The following is a 19,156-nucleotide window of genomic DNA, read 5'->3' on the forward strand; positions in this document are numbered from 1 at the left end:
ATGCTATGGAATATGTTTTCTGCACTAACAGCAGCTTTCAAATGTAAAATATGAAAAGTGCTCATTTTAAAGGTTATTTTTCTAGAGGCATTGCAATGTCACACAGCACTGAATCCTTGCACTATCGATAGTGATGAAGTTCACCCTTCAGCAACTGAGATTCTGTCATCATTCCCACTGTAAATTCCCTGACTTCTGTATAACCAGCTCATCCATAAAAAAGTGTGCTATGGTTGGAAAGTTGCCTTACCAAGTTCCTGACCAAAAAAAGCTTTTGATTTGTAACAGAATTTGAAGAAAATTGGTTTTGACACCACGAAGCGCCTCATCTTGCATTACTACGCTAAGGCCTGGTCTACACTTGAAACGTTGGTCGACATAGTTATGGTGCTCAGGGGTAAGCGCCACAACAGAAGAACGCTTTCCACTATTGTAGGTTGTGTCTAAAAATGGGATCGCAGTAGCACCCGTACAGTGCCATAGCTGTGCCACTGTAGCACCCATCCTGTAGACAGGGCCTAAATCTCTAGGGGGGTTGGATACACAAGGAATGCTGGCTCGGGCCCACCTTTAACCTGCTCCAAAAAATAAAAATAAGAAGTATCCCTAGATTTGTATTTCCTGAAAAAAGGAAAAACATACTAAAGTGATGGGTCTATAGAAAGCTTATAAAACCAGCCTGCTTTGTCATAAACTGAAATTCTATAAGCTATTTGCACCACATGTTGAAAAAAATGCATTATAAAATTGGAAGTAAATAAAAAAGGAAATAATTAGGAAACGGGATCTAATATTTTGAAAGGTTCCAAAATGTGTATTTACACAATGCTGTAAGGACTGTGCTATACATCCCCTTGCATGGGTGGGGAAGTGAACTCTCTCTCTCTCTCTCAATCCCAATTCAGCCAGACATAGTATGGTTTCCAGGCTGGGGTGTTCAAGGAAAGAGAATAGGGTTAATATTGGTGCATGGGTTATTGCTTCATTGCAGAGATACTCTTTGAGTTGATCAGATTCCACACTACAGTGGAATGGACTCACCTAGCCAAAAGCGTTTTGTGGTTTCACAGTCCGGAACAGCAGCTGATGATTTCTACAGCAGCTGATGATTTCTCTAGATCCTTGAGTTCCTTGGCTGTCACTAAACCAATGGAATATTCACTTTGATTCCACTCATAAGGCTGGACATGCTCCAGATCTGGTGTTAGTCATGGAAGCATACACTTTTTTTTTTTTTTTTAAGGTTGACTATGTTGCTCCCTCTGCTGGGTTTTGGGTTTGAGATTTTCTCTCTGTGGAGAATGTTCTCTTTACTTTGCAGGCAAAATTGATTGGATTCAGATTGACCCGTCTAATGCTGGGGAAACAGAACAATCTGCTTGTGTTTGTCTGCGTCTCCCTCTGGAGTTATGGAGGTGCTGGAACAGCCTTGTGCTACAACTTGTGACCTAGACTCTTGACCTTTCTGGCTGTTGAAAGCCAGCAATGAAGTAATAGGTCAACTGTTGATTGAGATATGAAAACTTCCTTAAGGCGCAAGAAGCCATTGTGAGGCCCATGCTCCAGAAACTAATTCTAGATACTGACGCTGTGGCTGGCTAACTAGCCGTTAATAGCCAAGCTCCCATTTTTGGAGAAGGTTATTAGCAGGGTAACCCTGATAATTTCCTGTGTCCTTCGGTTTCCTGACCCCAGTCAATAAGATTAGAGGTTTGGGGGGACAGAAATTGCATGGGCTGTGTTAGTTGATTATTTCCTCTTAGCAACGGAGAAACATAAATATCTGTAGTGATTATTTTAGATCTGTCACATGGGCAGCGGGGTAGCATAGGCCAGGGAAAGCTGTCCCTCCCCAAACAGCCTGGTGTGGCCCCACCTATGCTCCACCCCCAGGCCTCCACCTGCCTGCTTCTCGTTCCCTTCCCACTCTTTGGTGGTGAGAGGCTGGGACAGGCAGGCTGGGGCCAGTGCTCACAAGGCGAGGGGGGGCTGGGGCCACGCTGCGCAATCAACCTGGCGTTGGGGTTGGTGGCGCTGGGACTGTGCCGCCCGCCCAGCGCTGGGGTGGAGAGCACTCTGGCCACCTCCGGGACTGTGGCTGCGGGCGCTCTGGTCATGATGCCCACCTGGCGCTCTGGGGCTGTGGCTGGGGGTGCTCTGGCCATGCTGCCCGCCCAGAGCGCTGTGGCTGGGGCTGCTCCCACCACACTGCCCACTCAGCGCTCTGTGAAGTGTAGCTATAGGCCAGCTGTCCCCTTCCCTGAGTATTCTTTACCATGGACTACCACTGGACTATATTGTTGCCCTTTCCTGCTCAACATATATATGAGGTTACCAAGGAGACAAATGGGCGGGACATATTCAGTAGGCTGATGATATCCAGCTCTGTCTTCATCACCATGTATCTATGAAGGGTTCTTGACTTAGGCTCTGACTCCCTTGCTCAGTCCTTAGTCCAGAAAGCTCCCATTGAGTTAAATGGGAGTAAGGATAGAATAAATACTGAGTAAATTTCAAGGTAATTATTTAATCCCAGTGTTTGTTATGCCTAGGTAATGAAGAGGTTACTGAGGGACTCTTTTTTGTGTGTGTGTGTGTGTGTGTGTGTGTGTGTGTGTGTGTGTGTGAGAGAGAGAGAGCTCATACACGTGTAGTTCTGTATATTGTGTGAATGTTCATATAGTTCTGTACAAGGGGAGATGTTGAATAGTGTTTCTCAGCACTGAGGGAGTTTACAGGAAATCTACATTATAATGCACTGTTTTCGGCTGTGAGGGATGCCACAGTAGAATGGAAGATAAACCCAGCCATTTTCACCGTTCTGTCAATATAGCGCATGACCTGCAGCAGGAATGTATAGCAGGATGACGAAGGCCAGGATCTGTACCTTCACTTTGAATTTCCTGCTCTTTGTTTGAGCCAGAGCCTTTGCATTGTTTTAATATTTTGCCTCTGTATTTCCCAAGTGAATGTAATTGTGTGACATCAGCAGTGTGAAATGCACAGCACTGAGATCATCTTCATTTATAGTTGATATCTGATTTAATCTCTTCTTTACCGAAAGACAGAAATAACAGAGAAGGGGAGGAAATGCCTAAGATAATTAAAATAAAATGTACGTGGGCATGTTATGAGATTAATCACATACTGGTGTGTTGTGCCATTCATTATCACATTCTGAGAACTGCATTGCATCTCATTTTTTGTGCTATTTTCTTACCGATGGCAAATGCGGTGCCGTCGCCAGCATTTTGTCATCTATGAAGTGTGAGATTAATATACATATTGTGCAAGAGAGCTGCACAGATGATTTTCGAAGGGTCAGAAGAACATTCCAAAGGTTTAAGATTTACCACTGAGTTAAGGTGAAATGTTCTGTAGCATTCGTTCCACAGCAAGCTGCAGGTCTGGAGAACCTCGACTGCTGCTAGTTTCCACACCAAGTTTCTGCATCTGAAAGCTGGAGTGGTTTGAAAGGCTTCCATAACACAATCTGCTCTGGGGGTGGGGGTGCATTAGCATTCTCTTTGTAGAGGAAAGAGCTTGAAATCTATTACAGGGCTACTGACACCTGTCTTGTTAAAGCATGTGGGGGGCAGGGGCGGGGAGCAGGTGGAGGGGAATGTTGTTAAGGTATCTATGAGCCGTACCAGTTTTTGATTGAATCCCCTTATTTTCTAAACATTGAGTTTTAATACCACAGTGGCATTTTGCCCTCAGGCTTTTTTATTGAGCTGTAGAGGAACAAATAAAAGAAACACTTGATCACTTTATAAATGCTGCCCATTGCACATGGTGTTTAATGACTGTATATATCCACTTCCAGTTCATTGAAATGCTTCAGCCTTGCCTCAAAGCATTCTACCTCTATTCAGAGTGCAAAGAATGGAGTTCCTGTAGGATTGTGGAGTGCAGCTCAATTTGCGTATAAACAGTTAGTTTGACCTTGAACAGGCAAATGGGCCCTGTCAGGCCTGGAATAGCAGGGCCTGGAAATCATCTGTTTAGTCAGTGTTGGTTCAGGTCATTAGCTCGTGTTTATGGCTGGGAATTGGTGATATTGCTCTGTGTATAAGGGGCTGAAGGGCTGAATACTAAAAGGCCCTTATTTACCAACAGCTTTATTTTTTAATTTAAAATTAATTCAGATTGAAATGATCCATGTAACCCTTAATTAGGACCCTGTTTTCCTCTGAAAGTCAAACACAGTTAACACACTTTGCAGTTGAAGACTGCCTCATTTCTTTTATCAGTAACTATCCTGGATTGCTAAATGCATCTGTTTTACTTTCACTAAGTTAACTTTCCCCATTCTTTGTCAGACCCAACAATTATTGCTTAAGGAACTCAATTGCTATCTAGTAATATGACAGGACTTTAGTCCTGAAAATACTCTTGGTCAGATAGGAGTATATGAGGAATAGTCAGTGGTTTTACACTGAGATAAAAGAGATCAGAGTCTCGTTTGAGGATTTTTAAAATATTGTTTTAATGTATGGTCAAAGGGGCCTAAGGGAGTTAGATGCTCAGCTACCATTGTACTTCAGTAGGTGTTGGCCACCTAATTTTCTGGGTTCCTTCAGATAATCACAGCGTATAGTTACCACTTAATCATTTACAAAACTTCCTTTACTCAGTTGCAATGTGTTGAGCCTTTTGCTCCCTAACCCAATGCATTTACTTGCTCCTGCATTGGTTTCTGCTTCAGAGCTTCCAAGTTGATACGGTATAGTTATTACCTGTGAAGCATGGGAAAAATTAATGTTACTGTGGAGGGATGGCACATTTCCTTCCTCACTGTTAGAGTCTTGCAATGGGGCTGAGGTGGGCTGCAGGTATAGTGTTTCCATATGCTTCAGAGGAGTCTTCCATTATGGGCTAATGGTGATGGACTCCTTCTGGGATCCATACAAGGAAGACCTCATTCCTGCTGCTGCTGTACAGTCTGCACCTCCTGCTGCCTTCCTTTGCAGGCAAGGAGGCAGGACCTGATGGGGAAAAAGAGGAGAGCCAACTGAGAAAGTAGATGGAAGTGCATGTGTAACGCTGACAGTCCCCGGTCGTCAGTGGGCAGGATTGAACCAAGGACCTCTGGAGCTTAGTGCATGACCCTCTTCCGCAGGGTGGCCAACCTGAGCCTGAGAAGGAGCCAGAATTTACCAATATATGTTGCCAAAGAGCCACAGTAATATGTCAGCAGCCCCCCACCATCAGCTCCACCCCCCCCACACTCCCAGTGCCTCTTGCCCACCAGCAGCCCCCCCAATCTGCACCTCCCCCTCCCTCCTCACACCACCTGATCAGCTGTTTCGTGGCATGCAGGAGTCTCTGGGAAGGAGGGGGAGGAGCAAGGGCATGGCAGGCTCAGGGGAGGGGGTGAGAAGGGGTGGAGTGGGGGCAGGGCCTGTGGCAGAGCCAGGAGTTGAGCAGTGAGCACCACCCGGCACATTGGAAAGTTGGCGCCTGTAGCTCCATCCCCGGAGCCTATAGAAGGAGCCTCATATTAACTTCTGAAGGCCACATGTGGATCCGGAGCCACAGGTTGGCCACCCAGCTCGACCGCATGAGCTTAAAGCCAGCTGGCTGTTAGCTAAGGCTGTAGAGCAGACTCATTTAACTCTCTCTCTAAGTGATCTCGGTGCCACTAGAAGGGACAGAACACCAAACTCGGAAGGTGTGTGGGTTACACATGGAACCAGGGACTGGCTACATCTATGCCCTAACCCAATGGTTAGAAACACTGCATTTTCTCAGGCACAGCATCCATTTAACCCAGGACACAGGCCCAATCCTGAAAGATTAAAACCCCTCAGGGTTGGCCAATATCCTTTTTTTTCTTCTTCTCAGTAAAGCTTTAGCTAACGGTGGTTTAAGCAACCAAAGAGAAGGATAACATACTTCTTACCTCTAATTTACAGTGAATGTGGAAGTAGAGAGAGAGGCAGTGAGGAGCAAACATTAACTGTAGAAGGATATTTTAAATAAATGCAAATGCTGCTCACAGCTGGGTCCCTCTTGAAACTAAAAAATACAGTATTGTGAAGATGAATGTGCCAGTATGTTTGTCTACCTGCCCGAAACCATGCAGTGCTGTTCATCCCAAAGAGCCAAGCTCTGCTCTCTCAACCAAAGAAGTCCAATCCTACTTACACCAGAAAAGTAATCTCTCTTGAAATGACTGATTTCACTTTCTATCTTGTATGTCAAAAATAACTGACAAAAAAAAAATACAAAAATGGTGTGATCCCCCTTAGTCCCACCCTCTTTCCAGGTTTTAATTTTTAGTATAATTGCATTTCTTCTCCTTCGGGTTGTAGAGCACTGAATTATCTGAAATTGGTCTGACAGACAAAGACAGAAAGTGCAAGACAGCCTAAGGGGAAGAAACAAATCGGAATCCTCCCACTACGGCATTCAGGGACAGCAGGGTTCTAACTAGCTCATTTCCCTTCTGACTGCTGACTTCATAGTATGATAGCAGAGCACCACAGAAAGCATAAAGACAATGAAGTTCCTTCCCCTGGAGAAAAGAAAAAAGCCTAATCTAGGTTTATTAAGATGCTTCCTGCATTATCCTGCTTCTTTTTTTCTTTTCTTTTCTTAAATGAGGTCTACGGGCCTTCCCCTGGGGGGTCAAAAGGGAGAAGCCTTGTGACAAAGCAGCTCTACTCCTCATTCTCCTCCATCCCTCTCCATCCAACTGAAAAAAATATACTTATCTCCCATGAGTTTATGTACCAATGACAAATGAGCAATGGTTTAGATATGACATGGTCGGTGTTTTGGAAATGCCTGTAATAAAAATTCTTATATTGTAACTTCAACCCCCAGCAGTTACCTGTAATCACATTATTGATGATACCAGTCTTGTAAATAAAATAATTTTAAAAAGCAATTGTCGTTATGTCTTATGGAAGGGATGACATCATGATATGGACTTCTGTTTTAGGTTATTAACCCTTGTATCACTGCAAGGGAAGACCTTGCAACATTATTTTAAGAGAATATATTATTTTATTTATATATGGTTCTCAAATCCAAGTAAATGATTTTATGTGAAACCATTTGAACTAGATAACTAGAATTACATTTGAAGAAAGAGTTTTTGGTGGACATGCACTCTACATACATCCATGACAAACGTAGTGTGAGTTCATAGTTTGAAGTAATTACCCTAACTAGCATTTCTAAAGTCTGCACTGATATCAGGTCTTCATTGACTTTGAATTTCTTCTTAGGGCTCAGCTGATGACTTTCTATGCCAAGAAATAGGATAATGTGGTGGCCTTCTGGTCACAGGAGTAATGTGGTGGCCTTCTGGTAACAGGAGTTAAAATACAGTGACTCACTGTGGCTCTGATATTTTTGTCCATTCAGCTTTATTGGGAGGGGCCTGAGGTTTGACTCCTATTTACAAACAAACAAAACAAAACCCCAAACCCCACATACCACCAAAATCTTAACCAGATGGTGGCACAAGAAGCCATAGCCCTAGGGAGAAAGCCATGTAAGTTTATGCAGATACAGTCATTGGTACTAGGCCATGTGAATTTTGCCTGCAAGGTCATTCTTGCCAGGTTTGTTTTCATTAACGCCTGGTGGCTTCCACATCATAGATTAAACACGGGACCATTTCATAAGGCTAACAGAAAAAATCTTTCAAATCTAGGGTCTCTTTCTGGGACATATTAATGGCTAAGATACGGCAGCAGCACCCAGTCTGGCTTTATATGTAAGGTTTGTGGAGAGCTAAAGGGTGGCTGAGATGGGGAGGACTTCTTGTGGAATGTGTCATATTTCTCAAACTATGTTCAATGCTGTCTGGTTCTTTTCTTATTAACATGCTTCAGTTATCTTGTTCAGGTCCTGAAGCTAACAAACAAGTTTGTCTGATCCAAAAACTATCTTGACATTAAGCTACAGAAAGTAGCCACGGTGACCACTTTCTCACCTTCCCCTATTCCCTATACCTCTTCCCTCCCTCCCCACCAAAAAAAACAACAAATAATTGTTTGGCTTATTCTGTCTTTTTCCAATGCATTTTCCTTGGTGTTCATTTTCTACATTTGGGCAGCATATGGGTTAGCCCAAAAGATCACATAGTGTTGTCCCCCATACACTGTACTGTCTTTATATGAAGATAGCCAGTTTAGCAGGATATTAGAGCTGATGAACTCATATTCAGGCTTCAGATAAGCATGTAAATCAGGGATGGATTTAGGGTCCCCTCTAGCCAACCTTCAGTGTGAGGGTGACTCCAGACCTGCCAATCATGCACGGTAGGGAGGAGGGCTTTAGAAGGAGGAAGCCCTGAGACGGGAACTGCTAGAGTGGGTCCAGAAGCAGCAGGAGGAATCCCCTCACCAGAGCTGACCCAGCTCTGCCTAATAAGGAGAGACTGACACGGCTACCTGGCCTTAAGGACTCCAGTAAAGCTGCTAGCCACGCATTCTGGTGCCACTGATACTTTTGTTGTTGTTGAACCCAGGATGAGCTTGTTCTCTGTTGACTTTGAACTTTTGCTTTTCCCCACCCATAATAAATTAAGTACGCCTGCAAGGGTGGGGCCCACTGCAATGACTAAGGGTCTGGGACTTGAACTGGGCTGACCCCGTGGTGATAACTGGGCATGGCAAAGGGGCCCCAACCCAGATATGGACGTACCCCCAAGAGAGACTTTTACAGGGTGGGATGGTGTTCTGGCCCAGGAAAGAAGTGTTCTCTTTGTGTCACAAAGAATGCTTTTGAATATCTTTTTTGTCACATATGCCATTTAGAAGATACTGGGGAGTTTCCTATAAAGTCTGTGCATTAGACAGTATTAATGCAGACCATTATAGGAAAAAATAAATGGCAAAGCTAACGTGTTCTAAGACATTAACTTTGCTATGTTATCTGTTAGTGCTGCTATTATTGCATACCACTGTTCAATGGATGTATGTCTGTGTAGAATGGCAGAGTTTCAGCAAGACAACAGTATTTGCTAAACCTCTTCATTTGGAGACAGGTGCATTTCTTAGATAGAGAAGTCCATGTTTCTATCACAGATGAGCAGGAGAGTTTGGTGCTTATCTGTGTATTTTTATTCTGGGATAATAGCGAGGTCATCTTGACAGAGAAAGCAACAGCATTATTTTGCTGGTTGGGGATTTTGTAAAATGTTCTTGTTTACTTAATTGTTCACATCTGTCTTTTTTTTTTTAAAAGGGCCTTTTTCCTTCTGAGGCAAGTATGGCACCGGAATCCATCTCAAATGCAATAAGAGGGAAATTGGAGCGTGTGAATGTTAATGAAACAACACATAGAGTTTGTCAGATGCAGTTCATACAGGGTCTGGCACTACTCCTAGAGGACTGTGTTTTAATGCAAAAGTCATCCTTTTAGTACACTTGGTGAGAGTTCCTGGTCTTCACTCGATACCCGAGCCAGTTCATTGAGCCTGCCTTAGTCTTTCAGAAATGAAAAAGTTCTGTCACCATGCAGGTTATTTTCTGGTTTTGGCCTGCTTAGTCATGCTATTGGAACAAACATAGGTTACAGTCGTGTTGCTTCCATAAGCAAGCCTTGGCAAGAGAGTGACAGTTAGGTTCTTTGCATGACAGAGCCAGTTTTATAAATTAACCAGGATGGGGAGGAAGGAGAGGGGAGTAAAGCTTTGATGATGAAAAGTAGAAACTGCTTCCTCCTGTTGTGGAGTATAGTGTTACGTGAGACACACAAAATGCGAGATAAAACTAAGTTTTTTTGCATAAGGAACTCCTATGTAGCAAGAGGGCTATTGCCATCAGCGCCGTCATTGTAAGAAAGTACATATTTTATAGATAATAAACACATACAAAAATGCGATATATGTATGAACAGATGTCAAAATGATGATAAAGGCAGAATGTTACAATGAGCCAGGCACCCATGAGATTTAAAATTATGTCATTGTTTTGCAGCGTGCCGACCTGGGTTCTACAAGGCCTTTGCTGGTAATGTGAAGTGTGCCAAATGCCCACCTCACAGCTCTACCTACGAAGATGGTTCTGTGAACTGCAGGTGTGAGAAGAATTACTTTAGATCTGAGAGAGACCCTCCATCCATGGCTTGCACCAGTGAGTAATATCATGATGGCTTGGAGCTGTGATTGTCTTTTGTCCTCTGCCCCATTTAAGTTCTTTAGCTGTGTACAAAGCTTTCTTCTCCAGATCTGTCTCAGTACCTTGTTTCTCAAATACAGAATAAATTCAATTTCCAAACAAAACCCCCTCATCTCTCTTGTTTCGGGTCCTGCTTTATATTAGGCAGGCTTATAGGAATGGATTTATATATCTCTGTTTTCAATTCCTTTCTGCTGTTATCTGTCAGATTTAATAGGAAAAAGGGACTGCGATGTTTAAAACTAATACCAGTGTTTTCAGAATAGTGTATCACATGGGTATTGTAGTTAGCAGTAAATTGTTTTCTATGTTTCTGCAAAAGCATCTTCCAAATTGAGTCATGTCTTGAAGATAGTTAGCAATCCTCAATTGTGTGTGTCTATAATCCAGTGCAGGGATCAGCAACCTTTGGCACACGGCCCATCAGGAAAATCCGCTGGCAAGCCGGGATGGTTTGTTTACCTGCAGCATCAGCAGGTTTGGCCAATCGCAGCTCCCACTGTCCACGGTTCACTGTTCTAGGTCGATGGAGGCTGTGGGGAGCGGCGGCTAGCACATCCCTTGGCCCGCGCTGCTTCCCACAGCCCCCATTGGCCTGGAGTGGTGAATCGCGGCCAGTGGGAGCCAGCGATTGGCCGAACCTGCGGATCCTGCAGGTAAATAAACCATCCCGGCCCACCAGCAGATTTCCCCGACGGGCTGCATGCCAAAGATTGCTGATCCCTGATCCAGTGGAACATCTCAGGAGGACCATGAGGCGAAGAATAAAGACAATATGGTTATTTACTGTGGTTGGTTCCATATTTGTGTGTCCTGTTGTTCTTGTGGAAAAGCACCAGATAAAATATCCCATTAATCTCCCTTTTGGTTTACCTTTGTAGGACCTCCATCTGCACCAAGAAACGTTATCTCTAATATCAACGAGACATCTGTTATCCTGGATTGGAGCTGGCCCCTTGATGCAGGAGGCCGGAAAGATGTCACCTTCAACATCATTTGCAAAAAATGTGGGGGAAACATCAAGTTGTGTGAACCATGTAGCGCCAACGTGCGCTTCTTACCCCGTCAGATTGGACTCACCAACACCACGGTGACCGTAGTAGACCTCCTGGCACACACCAACTACACGTTTGAGATTGATGCAGTCAATGGGGTATCCGACTTGAGTACATTCTCAAGGCAATTTGCCGCAGTCAGCATCACAACTAATCAGGCTGGTGAGTGTGATTGTATTGGTCTCCCTCTCAAGTATTTAAAATATCAAGAACTGGGTAGTCCCATCACCCTTTCCTATTTCACATGTTCTATGAATGTTGACACACTGATGTAACTGTTGACTTCAGTGAAGTTGTTCCTGATTACACCAGTGAAAATGGAAGCTGTCAAAGGGTCTGGCAGGATTACTGTTATGATTAACTTCCAGCCTCTAGTCAGTAGTTTCTAATGACACCCTGGTAAGAGGCCATAGCTGGAATGTGTTTTATTAATGAAACCAGATTTTAATAAAATACTAATTTCAATAATCTCCAACATAAATTACAGTAGTAATCATAATGATCAATTTTGATTAAATAGAGGTGAAAAATGCTTTGATATTAGGAACATAAAAAGCTAAGTTTTAAATTGTAGAGATTTAAAACACTGTACATTAGATTTTTTTCCCTTAGCACATTTCATTTTTCTTCCAAGTCCAGACCACTGCCAGCATTACTGGGATGTGGATATAAATCCTTAATTAGGCCCTGATCCTGTATTTGCTAGTGCACAGATGGACTGCTGGGCTTCCTTGGAGCCCTATTACAATCACTGAGGTTCTGCATGAACACAGCAGAGGTCACAATATAGGATCAAAGCGTCGCTCATTTCTACCATTTGCTTCTCATTTTTCAAAATTTCATTTATGTGACAGATCTCAGGGAGCTAGTCTCTCCTCGGGCATATGTAGCTTCCGTTAGTGGTGCCAAGATTGGGGTAACATTTGCTGATGAAGGGGAGACTAGATTCCCTCTAGCTCTTTATAGTTCTATTATGGGCAATAAATCATCATCTGGCAGAAAGCACATATATTTGTGGAATGTCTGCTCCCTCCTCTTCCAATCTCCCATGTCGCCTTAAAAAAATAGCCTTCATTTTTTCTATTTCTCAAAAATGAAACCCAAATGCACATGACGTTAAGGTGATCCTGGATATGTGGTTACAACATCTAAAACACTTTTTCAGAATGAAGGGTAGCTACCGACTTCTAGGAAACACAGTTGGGTTTGGGTGGTGGACATAGCACCGTGGGAATTACCATACTGGATCAGAATGAGATCCTGTATCCTCTGTCTGACAGTGGCCGGTACCAAGTGTTTCAGAGGTAGATGTAAGAACCCTGCAATAGGCAAATATGGGGTAATCTGCCTCCCGCACCCATATTAGCTGGCTCATCCTGATCTTTAATGGTTACTGATTGGCTAAAGTTCTGAGACACAGGGTTTAATATCCCTTCCACAGAATGTTTATTGTGACATCCCTGGATATTATTGATATCTGTATGTATATATAAGATGTCCAATCATTTGGTGAGGTCTTCCATCCCCGTATTCAAGGAAAGCTCTTTTTCTTCTGTTTCGTTGTTGCTGTTGTGTATTGGAGATTCTTCTCTTTCATCCTTTGCTCCACGGCACTAGTTAAAAATCAGCCGGGGGATGTTCTTGCTCACAGCTCCCGGGAATGAACTCTCCAGGACCAGTGAAAGGGCTTTCTCAGTAGAGGACTCCAGCGTTTGGAACTTTCTTCCTTTGGTAGTCCACCAAGACCCAAAGTTGGTAGCCTTTATGGTATGATGCAAGATGGGTTTGGTTGCTTTTGCCTGTGTTTTGTCAGACGTGATTTCCAACATGCGGCAGCAGTGGTTTGTTGTGTATAATGCAATATGTTGTGTAGTTTCTTAAGCAATTTGTTCATTTTGGGCAATAACCCAGAGTTTCTCTGACTGTACGTAAGTGCCATAAATTACCACTGTATTGATTCTACCATCCCCCATTCATGCGGAGTGCCTTAATATACAAGAATTCACACAAAATGAATGGGACTATGTGGGCCTTAAATAGATATCTAAATCATCTTGCTTCTAGCAGGAATTGCAGTTATGAGAGCAAGATTTCTCTAGCCTGCCCTTTCTGACCAAATACCAAAAATGACAATGAGTTACGATACTTTGTGTAACTGCAGTTTCCTTTGGTTCAGAAACCAAAGTTGTTTTCTTTTAAGTAACATATAAATGAGAGGAATAATCACATGTGAGCAGTCAGGTAAAAGCAAGTCTGCAGGGGCCCAAGAACAACACAATGAATGGCTTATCTAATAACTAAGTATTAATTTTTGGCTTTCCATGAGCAAGGGGCAGAACATTGTTCAGTTGCCCATGGAGCCAGACCAGAAGGCTGGTTGTGCCTCTGAGAGTCACAGTCTGCCTTCTGGCTTCTACCTTGCTGCAATGGGGAAGAACGCTGTGCTGTGTCTATGCCCAGCATAGCATACATACCTCCCGAGCACCAGCAGTTCTGCTAACCGATGCCTTTACTCCGCTCTTTCCCCACCCATTCGTAGCCACTGTGCAGGGAGAATTTAAGGGCACTTCGAAGGTTACATTTCTCCCTGTGCTTCTATTCACAGTATGTATGGCCTGAACAGAGGCACATGAGGCTGCCTTAGACCCATTACTCCCCTGCATGGCCATGCAGTCTGTGCCAAAATATGGCCCTTAGTATAAAGGAGATAGGTCTGACTTCAAGATCACTCTAAAATTTGGGTATACCATATATTTTACCAGCTTCAGAAATAGCTAGGCACTATCCCTAGAATATGGCTTTAAAAAGCACTAATGATTAAGTAACTACATTTCCATTTCATTTATTTTTAGTCTCCTTACTTTACTTAGATTAATAAAAATCAGGGCTGTCGATTAATCTCAAAAAAATTAATGGCGATTAAAAAAATAGTCACAATTAATCACGGTTTTAATCACAATGTTAAACAATAGAATACCAATTGAAATTTATTAACTATTTTTGGATGTTTTTCTACATTTTCAAATATACTGATTTCAATTACAACACAGAACACAAAGTACACTACTCACTTTATATTATTATTTTTATTACACATAATTGCTCTGTAAAAATGATAAAATAATAGTATTTTTCAGTTCATCTCAAACAAGTACCGTAGAGCAATCTATTATGAAAATGCAACTTACAAGTGTAGATTTTTTTTTGTTACATAACTGCACTCAAAACCAAAACAGTACAAAACTTTAGAGCCTACAAGTCCACTCAGTCCTACTTCTTGTTCAGCCAATCGCTAAGACAATCAAGTTTGTTTACATTTACAGGAGATAACACTGCCAGCTTCTTATTTACAATGTCACCTGAAAGTGAAAACAGGCATTTGCATGGCTCTTTTGTAGCTGGCATTTACGTGCCATTCCAGAGGACATGCTTCCATGCTGATGACGCTCGTTAAAAATTATCAGAGGGGTAGCCGTGTTAGTCTGAATCTGTAAAAAGCAACAGAGGGTCCTGTGGCACCTTTGAGACTAACAGAAGTATTGGGAGCATAAGCTTTCGTGGGTAAGAACCTCACTTCTTCAGATGACTTGCATCTGAAGAAGTGAGGTTCTTACCCACGAAAGCTTATGCTCCCAATACTTCTGTTAGTCTCAAAGGTGCCACAGGACCCTCTGTTGCTTTTTACAGATTCAGACTAACACGGCTACCCCTCTGATACTTGACACCATGAAAGGCACTGCATTTAGCCGTATGGAATGTTAAAAAATGAATGCATTAATTAAATTTGTGACTGAACTCCTTGGGGGAGAATTGTATGTCTCTGGCTCTATTTTACCTGCATTCTGCCATACATTTCATGTTATAGTAGTCTTGGATGATGACTCAGCACATGTTGTTCACTTTAAGAACACTTTTGACAAAATGCAAAGAAGGTACCAATGTGAGATTTCTAAAGATAGCTACAGCACTTGGTAAACTAAGGTTTAAGAATCTGACGTACCTTCAAAAATCTGAGAGGGATGAGGTGTGGAGCATACTTTCAGAAGTATTAAAAGAGCAACACTCTGATGCAGAAACTACACAACCTGAACCACCAAAATAGAAAATCAACCTTCTTCTGGTGGCATCTGACTCAGATGATGAAAATGAACATTCATTGTTCTGCTCTGACCTCGATTGTTATTGAGCAGAACCTGTCATCCACATGGACGCCTGGCCTGTGGAATGGTGGATGAAGCATGAAGGGACATATGAATCTTTAGCACATCTGGCATGTAAATATCTTGCGACGCTGGCTGCAGTAGTGCCATGCGAACACCTGTTCTCACTTTCAGGTGACATTGTGAACAAGAAGCGGGCAGCATTATCTCCTGCAAATGTAAACAAACTTGTTTGTCTGAGCAACTGGGTGAACAAGAAATAGGACTGAATAGACTTGTAGGCACTAAAGTTTTACATTGTTTTATTTTTGAATGCAGGTTTGTTTGTTTTTTGGTACATAACTCTACATTTGTAAGTTCAACTTTCATGATAAAAAGATTGCACTACAGTACTTGTATTAGATAAATTGAAAAATACTATTTCTTTTTTTTACAAATATTTGTAATCAAAAATAAATAAAAAGTGAGCACTGTACACTGTCTTCTGTGTTGTAATAGAAATCAATATATTTGAAAATGTAGAAAACATCCAAAAATATTTAAATAAACGGTATTCTGTTATTGTTTAAAAGTGCAATTAATTGTGTGATAAATTTTTTTAATCTCTTGACAGCCCTAATAAAAACATGTCTACCCGATAGCCCATAGGAACAAATGAATTGTATTTTTCCAGATTTATTTGATGTCAGTTATTTTGTGGTAGTGCCAAGAGGGCTTACTTTGGCTCAGGAACCTACTATTGCAAGCACTCTGAGTACAGGTAAACATGGTCCCTGCCTGAACAGCTTACAAGTAAGTATCCAGTTTATGGTGGCCAGTTCTAGAAGCATGAGAGAAGGGACTAAATCTTCCATATTAGATAATTCCCAATAACAGGCAGGTGAGAGAAGTTTCTTCCTAACTTCAGGCCTTATAACTTGAAGCATGAGAGTTAATCTCTTCTATAGTTTTATCCTGCAACTACAATATACATATTAAATAATAATCATAATAGCTGATGTAACTCTTGTATTCATATTATTCGTGTCTAACTCTTCTATTAATCCTACTATATTTTATAGAACATAAGAGTAGCCATCCCGAGTCAGACCAATGGTCCATCTAGCTCAGTATCCTGTCTTCTGACAGAGGACAGGGCCAGATGCTTCCCCAGACAGAATAAAGCCAGTGTAGGCCTCTTCACCAGTTCCTCACACAACTCCTGTAATAGAAGTGTGGCCAGAGTTCTCTGTGTTCTGGCTATTTTGGGCTAATTGAATGTCACTCAAAGCTAGTATAAATCACAGCAGTCCTTGGGGCTTCACTAACTTTAATCATGAGCCAGTTTGGCCGCCAGCTATGCTGAGAATTCAGAAGTGCCTTCCTCTCCATAGGTTGGGCTTCCTGAGAGTCTCCGATAAGAATCTGGCCCATGATTTTCAAGCTACACAGGACCCAAACCATAAGTGGCTTTACAGGCTTACAGTGTTTTCATTGTCGAAGCCTGTGTCGAGATTTCTGCTTGGTTTTTATACACAAAGATTTCAGAAAAGAGCTGAGCAAAACCATCCAGTTTTGCTTCATCAGACAGTCACGTGAGATTTCCCCCCCATTGTTTTTCATGTTAATTCACAAATACGGTCAGTCATGAAATATTGTTCTTTCGCACTGAACAGAAATTCTAGTCTAGTAAAAAGTGATTACTTTGTACATCTTTGTTCCAAGTGAGGATTGAGGATTTTCACCTATACAAAACTGCCTTTTGTTGCCCCTAGGGGGAAATTTATGAAGACATTGAGGCAAAATGTTTTACTTCCCTCACTGGTGAAAATGTGATTTTTATGGCAGTTCAGCCAGTTGGAAAATTTCAAGTGAAGCATCAGTTCGCATTATAATCGCTGCATCTCTGAGGTCCAAAAGCCCCCTAAAAAGTGAGCAAATATTTCTCTCCACATTTGTCACCGTTCATATGGGCATTTCTGCTTACGGATCCATCAGCAACCTAATACTGTAGTTCAGAACAAAGACAGTGTTGATTTTTGGTAATGTGGCATCTGAGAGCTCTGCTAAGCTGTTTTAAAATAAATGGAGGTGATGCTTTGGCAAGTCAGTCAGCTATAAGGAACAATGCATCTTTTTCATACATATATATATAAATAAACCACAGAGAACCATCTTAAGTGCTGCTGAGAAATCAGCTGATGTTTGTAAAATGACTACAAAGTTCTATAAATTCTTTTGCGTAGAGACTGTCCGGTTTGGCCAATGTACATGGCAGAGGGGCATTGCTGGCACATGATGGCATATATCACATTGGTAGATGTGCAGGTGAACGAGCCCCTGATGGTATGGCTGATGTGATTAGGTCCTATGATGATGTCACTTGAATAGATATGTGGACAGAGTTGGCATCGAGGTTTGTTACAAGGATAGGTTCCTGGGTTAGTGGTTTTGCTCAGTGATGTGTGGTTGCTGGTGAGTATTTGCTTTAGGTTCGGGGGTTGTCTGTAAGCGAGGACAGGTCTGTCTCCCAAGATCTGTGAGAGTAAAGGATCATCTTTCAGGATAGGTTGTAGATCTCTGATGATGCGCTGGAGAGGTTTTAGTTGGGGGCTGAAGGTGACAGCTAGTGGTGTTCTGTTGTTTTCTTTGTTGGGCCTGTCTTGTAGGAGGTGACTTCTGGGTACTCGTCTGGCTCTGTCAATCTGTTTTTTCACTTCAGCAGGTGGGTATTGACACAAACTTCCTACAAAGTTCTAGGTCTTAACACTTGTGAAATGTACAGTACCATATAAATATAAAGCTTAATGAAACTTCAGTAGATCTTTTTCATTCTTGATGGGGGAGATGGGGAGTGCCTTATGGTCTAACTTCAGGTTTGAAACACCCAAAACCAGATTCTGATCTCACTCTGGTGTAAATCCAGGAGTAACTTCAGGGAAATCAGTGGAGTTACGATGGTATGAGACCAGGATCCAGCCCTTTAGCCTCCTGACATATCAGCTTTTAACCCCCAGCAAGGGGTGACTCAGCCTGTAGTCCTTCCAAGACAGATTAACTGAGTACCATGGCATGTATCGTGTATGGGTCTTTCAAATGTAGTCTTTTTAAAACATCCCCGCTAGCAGTTATGCTGCCAGCTGATAGCCAACCCAGATGGGGCTGCACTTCACTAGGGCTTCATGCAGTTTGTAAAGTCCTTTAAGTGGAGAAAAAAATTGTGATGAAAGGTGCTTTATGCATGTAAGAAATTTGGGTCTGATTCTCCTCTCTCACTGGTGTAAATCAGGACTAACATTGCTGAGCTCAGTGGAATGCCCCTGGTGAAAACTCCAGGGGAACGGCAAATCAGGCCCATTAATTTAGTGTCTGTTTTGGGAGTTGAGCGATTTGCTTTTTCCTTTAACTCCCCTGTGTGAAAAGAAAGACTGGGGACAATGCCATTCCTGGTGGGAGTTTGCTTTGTTGGGTTTTGTTTTTTGTTTTCCTTCTATTCCAGTGAAGTTGATGAACTGACAGCCTTGAAAAATGAGCCCTCGGGCAAGATGTGGCTCTTACTGATATGACACTGCAATATTTCTAATTCCTCTAAGCCTTTCTGTCTTTGACATGGAAATAATAGAGGAAAGACATTTCCTTCATTTTAATCTACTTTATAAGGCTAAATTTGTTGCTTTTCCTCTTAATTGCATTATAGTGTACCTCAAGATGCCCACATGATGTGGCACCCTCTGAATTATGCTTCATGATATTGTAAATTGGAGCAGTACACCTCTGCCTATCACACATGCTGAAGGGAAGAACTCTTCCTCCAGTCTCG

General features: G+C 42.3%; 1 protein-coding gene across 3 annotated transcripts in view; it reads left to right on the forward strand.

The window, feature by feature from the left end:
- The window catches only part of EPHA3 (EPH receptor A3), a 300,651-nt gene that overhangs the window by 190,663 nt on the left and 90,832 nt on the right, over window positions 1–19,156 (forward strand). For all 3 annotated transcript variants that reach the window (XM_054046029.1, XM_054046033.1, XM_054046037.1), the window contains exons 4-5: window positions 9,942–10,097; window positions 11,024–11,359. In XM_054046029.1, coding sequence (XP_053902004.1) covers window positions 9,942–10,097; window positions 11,024–11,359 — 492 coding nt within the window. The remainder of the gene's footprint in view (window positions 1–9,941; window positions 10,098–11,023; window positions 11,360–19,156) is intronic.

Source organism: Malaclemys terrapin, chromosome 1 (genome assembly GCF_027887155.1).
Source record: "Malaclemys terrapin pileata isolate rMalTer1 chromosome 1, rMalTer1.hap1, whole genome shotgun sequence".
Taxonomy (NCBI): domain Eukaryota; kingdom Metazoa; phylum Chordata; order Testudines; family Emydidae; genus Malaclemys; species Malaclemys terrapin.